This window comes from Gymnoscopelus braueri (genome assembly GCF_963280865.1).
Source record: "Gymnoscopelus braueri genome assembly, chromosome: 19".
NCBI lineage: Eukaryota > Metazoa > Chordata > Actinopteri > Myctophiformes > Myctophidae > Gymnoscopelus > Gymnoscopelus braueri.
The window spans coordinates 23,063,699-23,073,014 of record NC_137621.1 but is presented as its reverse complement, the minus strand read 5'-3'; the positions used below and the strand labels follow the sequence as shown (position 1 = coordinate 23,073,014).

General features: G+C 40.9%; 1 protein-coding gene across 1 annotated transcript in view; it reads left to right on the top strand.

The window, feature by feature from the left end:
- Window positions 1-255: 255 nt before the first annotated feature.
- The window catches only part of stac (SH3 and cysteine rich domain), a 40,103-nt gene continuing 31,042 nt past the window's right edge, over window positions 256-9,316 (top strand). The window contains exons 1-4 of the mRNA XM_080413660.1: window positions 256-626; window positions 2,101-2,133; window positions 4,556-4,705; window positions 5,184-5,358. Coding sequence (XP_080269786.1) covers window positions 510-626; window positions 2,101-2,133; window positions 4,556-4,705; window positions 5,184-5,358 — 475 coding nt within the window. The 5' untranslated portion in view covers window positions 256-509. The remainder of the gene's footprint in view (window positions 627-2,100; window positions 2,134-4,555; window positions 4,706-5,183; window positions 5,359-9,316) is intronic.

Sequence of the window (9,316 nt, the reverse complement as noted above, 5' to 3'; positions counted from 1 at the left end):
CCTCGGACTGTCTGGCGTGGACACGATTTGGACGGTAACCGGAAAGCTCGCCCCAAAACACGCTCGCCCCCATTGTTTCGTGGACCAGTGCTTCTTGTATTCTTGTATTTGTTTCACTGAGGATAAGGTTAGAAATAAGTTTAGGGTTAGGCATAGTTTGACTGAGGTTAAGTTTAGGAATAAGGTTAGGTTTTGGCACCGTTTTACTGAGGTTACGTTAAGGAATAATTAAGGTTAGTTTTAGGCATAGTTTACTGAGGTTACGTTTAGGAAATAGTCTTACCAGGTGAATACCGCCGGATTTGGCCCGGGGCGACTGTGTTTTGGGCCGAGCGTTTTGGTATTCGTGGACACACGTTTGGACTTCTCTGTCCTCCTAATTCACGCACGTGTTGCGAATGTAACATAATTATGTAGACCAAAGTGTCGAAGTGGAAACTCGAGACTCAAGTGGAGAATATATAGAGTCTCTCGTCGCAACAGATCTTGAACATCAGACAGGCGAGAGGATGATCCCACCGACCAACATGATTCAGGACCAAAGTGACGGGAAAGATGACGAACGGGACGACGGAGAGACGCCTCCTCAGTCACCGGCGACAAGTGTCACCCAGCCGGAGACCAAGGTATATAGAGCTCAAATCTATTACAAGAACACCTGATCAACTTAGCCTCGGGCTCGGATCAAGACTATCATAGATGCATTTGATCGATTCTGACTTTTGCATATCTAGATACGAAAGTAAAAGTCAGACTCGATAAAATACATCTATGACTGTGATGGAATTTCTGCCTGACTTGATGAAAGACATTTACACAAAGAGTCGCTTCATTGAAGCCTCATAAATCATCTATAGCTTGTCACTTTAGTTGTATTAACTAGTAGAGTATGTTAATACAACATAATTAGCACTTCTGCAGTGGCTGGTGGTCTTCCTGAGCTAATGTAGACCCTGGTGTCTGTCGGGTATGGACACCTACTGGGTGGCATTAAGCCTACTGTCTGCTCATAGCACAATATCGCACTGATTATTACCACATTTGTCGTGTTTGAATTACAATAACAAAATCGATAAGTCCACAATTGTTCTATTAGGCTGCTTATGTCAATTGTATATTCAGAATTACTTAATAGCCTAGGCTAGTCTATACAAGCCTTTTTTCAGTAGCTATATATTGTAGCCTATAAAGTCTAGTCTTAATTAGTTTGTTCATAATAACTTGATAGAGGTGGAAAAGCAGAACTTCTTCAATTTGTTGTTTCCTTGTATAAGATTTCCAGTTTATGGTATAGGCTATATTCAAGTGAACAACAGTTGGCTGATACAATTATGAGAACATGATCAACAGTTCCAGGTTTGCCACAGGCATTTTATGGTCTTCTGTCATTTATGTGGGTCACTCACTCATCGCCCACAGACACAGTAATACAATTACCAGTGAAATATAGTGCTATTAATCATGGTTGTTGAGGGGTTTACAGCCATAATGTTACTTTCTATTGCTCTCCTCAAGGCAGTTAGACAGATTAGACCTCTCTGACCTTTATAACCTCTTTCACCCCGACCTCCCTATTTTGGGCATGTCATTATAGGCCGAAATGTAAAAAGATTTTCAAAAAATGTCAGTGTGGAAAAATAGCAGATCTACAAGCTCACAACGCATTGCATCCGTGACACGCTGTGAGCTTGTAGATAGGCTATTTTTGCCACACGACACCACACCATGTAAAATAGTGCTTACTGCTTAGTGGTTAAAACCACAACCATCAAAAAGCTGACGGTGCTTCTCTAGCCTACCTGATTATATTATATAATTATAATTTAAATTATCCATGGTCAGTTCAGTTGTGCAAATTAAATGACTGTTTGTCTTGTTTTAAAAGAGACTTAAGTCTCAATCTTTTTGCTGGTTAAATAAAGGTTTATATCGTCTCTGTAGGGTGGAAACCTCACATGTCAAAACTGTTAATTTTCAGGATTCAAATTCAAAAGCATCCAAAGTAGCAGATCTACAAGCTCAAAACGCATCGGGCTATGCGCGCAACCAATTATAAATCTGGCTTAACACTGAGGATTTTGTTTCTCTTCCACCTTTAAGAATACTGTGAGGGCTGAGCAGAAGAAGCGCAAGGTGAGAGAGTGATCTACTCGTCTGCGATCTGTAGCGTGTACTGCCAATTTAAATTCATCATAACAGCATTCCTGCATGTAGCCTACATGAAGATAAAAGTTGTCTCACATCACAGCTTTTATTGCCCTTATAAAATAACCTCACTTGCTGATATAGGCTAATATCACATTTATAACACACATTGCTGCCTAATATACACATTTATTTCTTGAAGAAGCTCTTGCCCGTTTCGTTTTTTTTATCCATATAATTCATATTAATATATTCTAAGAATATAAGGAAAAAGTAAGCCTAGCTGTTTTGCATTAGCCTACCTTTATTGTCCCCTCTTAAACATCTCATGCTTTATGGTAAACTCTCTGAGTTAAATTAACACTGATTATTTGACTGTGTAGAAGTCTCTCCATGTGGCTGGGTAAAACTCATGTGATAGATATATAATACCATCAACAGCATGAGCTCTTAAGTGCATGTACTGTATCGCATTAAACCACTGTCTGACTTCTCTCCAAACAGTAATTTCTTTTTAATATATAGAATATTAACTGCTTAGTTTTTACCCAGCGGAAAAACTAACATTTAGTCATTTACTGTATTAGATATAGATAATGTGACAGCAATACATAAAACATTAAAATAATAGTTGTATGATATGTGGCCTTCCTGAGGGAGCTGTGAGAGGCCAAGAAAGTAGTGTGTGTGTGTGTGTGTGTGTGTGTGTGTGCGTGTGCGTGTGCGCCGCGGTGTGTGTGTGCGCGTGCTTGCGTGCGTGTGTGCGTGCGGAAGAGAACGGTTCCTAATTGATTGTTTCTAGATTTACCAGCAAGATCAATTGGTCATCGTCATCACAAACACATACTTTCAAATGTACTGCCATAATAAGTGTGTGTGTGTGTGTGTGTGTGTGTGTGTGTGTGTGTGTGTGTGTGTGTGTGTGTGTGTGTGTGTGTGTGTGTGTGCCACTGAGCACAGATTTTCTGTGTGTATTCATAGCTAATGCTCTAGTACTGTACGTATGCACACACCGACGGCATAGGAAACCATGCTAGGCACCAACCTGCTCATCGGGAGCAGTTAGGGGTTAAGTGTCTTGCTCAAGGACACTTCGACACGCCGGCAGGAGGAGCCATGGATTGAGCCAGGGATTGAACCAGGGACCTTCCGATTCCAAGATGGCTGCAGTTCCTCCTGAGCCTCTGCCACTTCTATGTTATGAGACATAATGGATGATTAGTCACCCTTTCTCCACTCATCCCTAAAATATAGATATGTTCTTTAATATTGCATCGTCAGACACCGGACTGGACAGAAACCAGCCCTATAAAATGACATAGCAATGTAGTCTGGAATGTGTTACTATACTGGGAAGTATGGGGGGAAAAAGTGGATTACATTGTTGAAGGGGAGGTCCTCATATGGAGGGTAAATGAGGAGATGCTGTCACCAGTCGTGCAGCTTTATAAATAGCATTTGTGTTAAAGAGGACCCTAATGAGATGAATAGAGGCTGTGGTCAGAGACGGCAACACAGTGTGTTTATAAATAGTGTTGAAATGATGCATCACCCTAACCTTGGAAATTGCATTACCTCTCAAGGTGGGGGAACTCTAAAGCTTTCCTCTGAACAATGAGAGGTTGCCCCTAGCAATGGTCTTTTTGATGGCCATCCGAGTGCAATTTAAACAATTGAACACTAGCATCCCTATTTTGGGAGTAATGTTTGGCGAAAATAGCAGATCTAAGATATTTAGTGAAGAGGGAAAACATATAACAGGAGGGGGCCTCGTATAGAGACCTTAAGTTGGGAAACCGCAATCCGGTCAACTAAGTATAACGTTTAAGGAGTTAAGAAGAACTGTCTGGAAAAAAGGACTGAATGAGGAAATTGGCATTACCTAAGGACATTTTACTGATGAGTCTGTGAAATTCCAATAGGTTTGTTGTAACTTTATAGTTAACATGGTTAATGATTCATGTTAATTAATCAAAGTTATATTATTTACAGATGAAAAGAGAGTTAAAAATGAATACATTTAGTTGGTAATACATTTTCTGTTGTTGGCAAACAAATGATTAAGAAACTGCATGTACCAGCTTTGCGACTGAAAGCTGGAAGTAGAAAAAAAATAAAAAAGTAGTTTTTTATATTCGCACAATAGTGCAAAGTATAAAATGTACATCCACTGATTTTCTATATAAAGAAGCTTTTGCTGCACATCCGACGTCCTGCCAATGCCATTTAATCTGAAGGTAGTTATTCTACAAGGTTATTAATGGAACTGATGCACTCACAATCCACTTTCTCCTTTTTTGTCTCTCAATCTCACTTTCTGTCCTTTCTGCACGCTGGCATTATGTCCTTTTTTCCTTTCTTTTTGCCTCCTCTCTCCTTCTCCTCCCTCTCTCATCTCCCTCTCTTTAAGTTGCAGCGGCTCAAGCGATCCCTGTCCTTCAAGACCAAGACCGTCCGCAGCAAGAGTGCCGACAACTTCTTCCGAAGTAGCCACGACAACAAGACAGAGCTGCTCTGCGATGGCAGCAGTATCAGCACGGGGCATCTCAGCACGGTCGGGATGGCGCTAGGCCTGTCACAATTACTACATAATCGCCTGATCGCAATTATTTGAGATAATCGCAAGTATTTTGCATAAGCGTCAGATTAATTTATCTGTATAAATTCATCTGTTGAAAAATAGCAAAAGTAGCCGATCTATAGGCTTCACAATGCGGCACGTTGCGTTTTGAGCTTTTTTTTTTTACTATTTTTTATTTCGTAAAAAATGTATGTATCAAATGATAAAATGTATGCTCTGTTTTGGACATAGTACATTATTTTGATTATTGGTACTGGTCATTGTAAGTAATTTCTGTGTATATTTAAGTTATTTGTCATATCTGCCCTTTGGCAAACATAAATGTAATTTTGATTTGCTAGGCAATTTTAATATAGGATATGTTCCAATGTTCAATGCCAAAAACAGTTAAATCGTTAATCACAATTATTTGTGCGACAATTAATCGTCTAATATTTCATCATCGTGACAACCCTAGATGGCGCCCCCCCACTCCATCCCTCCGGTGCCTCCAGCTATACCCTCTGCCCCGCCTTCCTCATCACGCTCCCCAGCACGCAACGCGTTCGAACTCGACTCAGCAGGCCACTGCTTCATGGAGCATATCTTCAAGAAGCCCACCTTCTGTGACGTCTGCAACCACATGATCGTAGGTATGGTATGATGACCCCTGATTCTCTCCTTTTTCTGTCGTCTGGGAACACAGCATGTGATAGCTGCAATGTGAGCACAGTCAGAATCACTTTAATCGACAAAACAGTTCCATAAATGTACAGGAAACTGCCTCGGTGACACTGGTGTTGAAACATACTGTAGTGTTAATCAACCTTAATAAATCTGAGTTTACAGACTTACTAACGAACATGGTATTACTGTAATATAACAGGACCTCAGAGAATGGTCTGCATTCCTAGAAATGCACAATTACATTGTGCATTCAGCCATTCACATTCACACATTGATAGAGAAGGCAAACATGCAACGCACCAAACTGCCCATCAAGAGCAGTTATGGGTTCAGTCAGTGTCTTGCTCAAAGACAGGCCAGGAGGAGCTGGGGAATTCTACCTCCTAATTAAAGTTTTTTTTTTTTTTTCATTTCACAGTTAGGTTTTGTATATTATTTATTATCTTCTGCACTTAATGTGATCAGTATCCAGTGGCCATTTGGCTTTAAAGAGTGTCTCGATCTGACAGGAGACGAGAGGCGTTCAGTCCGATGCAAAAACTAGTCAACCATGTAGAATGAGGAATCGTCAAATAGACAGACTGGTCCCGGTTGGCGGACTGGGGAGGCTTCAAGTGTCCAACTGACTCCCACATTGAAACAGGTCATTCTGACCTATGCTCTGATAGGGGCTCTGGCTTTCATCAGAGCAAAATGCGTTGGCAGCCTGCTACTTTGTAGCACTGCTACTTCCACTTTTCTGGTGGTTTTTAATACGCAGGATTGACTGAGCACCTGGCGGCAATCAGAGGAAGCAAAACTGTTTTTAGGCTATTCTATGCTTCTCTTCTGATTGTGTATCTGATAGTCAGTGGAGATACAGACAGGATATTACCTGTCCTCTTATGAATGAATATAAGCTCTAGTTTTCCCCTCATCGTTGGTTACTACGGCCCCAGACCTGAGCGTACAGTAGCTGTACCTGTGGGATCTTCTATAAGGGGAGCCCTTACTGGATAGTGGTGACCAGAGTGGCCCATACCAATTCCGCAGCAGGCCCCAGACAGCTCGTCAGGTGGCTGACAAAAGAATCAGGCATTGAAAAGTTCTCAGAGAGAGCTTTGGCTTAAATGACCATTTCAGTTTATTTGTAAATTGTGTACATTTGGATAATGGACAAATTAACATTGCAGTGCACATCACAAGCCTTGGACTCAGCAACTGTATTATATATCATATATGTAGCACAACTGATGTCAGTATTTGACACATATACAGTATATACAGTATATACAGTATATGCGATGCGAGGGTACAGACTATCCAACACAGACTCGGGACTGGATCTCCGCCCTCCACTCCCTCCTATGCAGCATCGGGGTCTGGGACTCTGCAGTGTTGCCGGCTCTGCTCCCCTCCTAGCCATGCCTTGAGTTGGCGCCATCAGTTACGGGTGCCTGATACAGTGCCCAGCCATCCTCATCCTTCTCTCCCTGACCTTGTCGGTGACCCACAGGAGGCCCCTGAACAGGTCCACATTTCTGATGTGGTCCCCCCCACGTGCCATCAAGTGCCATTTGTAGCATTCTTGTGTAGACGCCAACCAGGGCTCTGTCCTGCTGTACTGTGAGTGTTCATGTCTCGGCCCCGTACAGCAGTACTGATTCTAATGTAGCCACAAACAGCCGCCTCTTGAGGTCATCTCCCATCTCAGATTTCCACACGCTCCTCATCCCATACAAGGCATTTTAGGCAAGTGCCCTCCAGACCTTCAGATCCTGTTCTGACGAAGCGGTCCAGGCACAGAGATATTATAAGTCCTCCACTACCTCTAGCACCGTCCTGCTGGTAGTAGCAATGGTTCTGTCCTCCCTGTTGAATGCAATTACTTTTGTTTTCTTGGCATTGAGCTTGAGGCCGATCTTACTGCACTCCATTTATACTGCCAGTAGTAGTAAGCTTCCTTTCTCTGCTGTGTCCGAGACTAGGGCAATGGCATCTGCATAGGTCGAGGTCTGTAATTGTGATGGGACGTTTTCGTTGACTCTTCCTTGGGAAGAGAGTTAAACCCATTGTCTCCTCCCTGCCACCGATTGTGAGTCTCAGGCCATGGTACATCACCACAATGAACAAGAAGGGCCATGGTATCACCCTGTAGGGTATCTTGAGTATCTTGAACTCTTCTCACCATCATGGGTCAGAACCTTGGCTCAAGTCCGACTATAGCTTGCTGCTATCATCTGTACCATCTTCTTGGGAACACCACAGGCTCCGAGAATGTTCATGAGTTTCCCCTGACATAAAAAAAAAAACTCTAGTCTGGACTCTAGTACACAATCCATTACAAAGAAACAGCCAGTCAATGCTTGACTACGATAGAAACAAGCCCCTAGGGCTTTTTGTGTTATCCTTTTAACAAACATTGTAAAATCGTACCTCTGTACTATTTGCAAACTGTTAATAAAGTATTCAATCAATCAAAAAAGGCTTATATTAGAAAAGTAGCAATATACTAATATTACAAAGGGCAGATTATGAATACTTAACACCCACCTTGCACCTACAGTTGGATGATTTACTACATCTAAGTCTCCACAAAATGAAAGTGTCATCCATAATGAAAAAGCTCAATTAGATTATTGTGCTTTCTCACTCATTCATCAGAGATGAAGGCTAAGCTAACTTAATTTGTTACAATTCTATAGAGCGCTGAACACATTTACCTGCAGGTATGCACTCATTCCTTTAAGAAAAAGTAATTCAGCCCCTGGATACATCTAAGATTAATTTTTCCAGTGCATTCAGCTGAACTGACTATTTGTAAGGGAACATGTCCTTGTGCCTTATCAGAAAAGTAAAATGCTATTTGTCTGGAACATTGTAGGCTAAATGTTTTTCTATGGTATGTAACAAAATATATTGTAGCAGAAGAATGTTAGACATTGACGAAATGCCATAGTAAATCAGTAAATGTGAGCTTTCCTGTTTCTGCATTGTAAATAAAAGTAAAATTGCAGCTTTAGGGTTTATTTGTATGCTATCATCATCGGCAATAAATAGATCATTACAATGATCTAAGAGATGAGATTATGTTGACTTTTGTTAAATCCCAACAATCATCCTTTTGGGGGTATTTTTCAGCATAGTGGGGTATTTCTCATTGGACCCTCTGATGGTCATTTCTTCAGTACAATTACCAATGTCATAAAAGCTGTTTAGCAACATTATTCCCCCCCCCTAGAAGCTGCAAAGCTGATGCATTTCTGAATTGTTAAGGTTGCACCTTAACAAGACTTTCTAAAACGGTGACTAAATGAACAGATTACCGGTCAATCATGCTGATTATGACCTCTCAGGATGAAGAATATAATAATTTGTTCCCTGAACCTTTACTCTTGAGAATTCTTGGTGAGCTCTAGGCGAAAATAAATCCTATACACTAAAGGTTTTTCAGAAACATGCCAGCTATGATTTATTTTTTGATTATGTCTTTAGTGAGTGCATTCTCTGAGTATGTACCCCTTTCAAGGTTATTCTTATTGTTATGTCCAACAATGTGTTTGAATAAGATACATGTAATGAAAAACAGCTCTTTAATTGGAAAACCTGCCTTCGGCGTGCATTGTGTGCCCTTGCTTCATAAAAATAAGTGTTATTTTTAATTAATTGTAGACAGTGGCATTTGTATACAGTATGTTTCGCTATTACATAAAAGTACTTGAGTGATGCAGTGTTATTGATTGCAGCCCCACATTGTAATTGGCCTATTAAATGAATGTCTAATGTATGTGCTGGAGAATGAATTGGAACTGTATCTTTGGTTGATGGGAGGTGAAATATAATTTAAGAGCAGAACTGAAAATATGATTAATTAATCTTAAAATAACCTCTTACTGATGCCCATGGATGAATAATGTTGAAGCATTGCTACACAATTCTACAGAA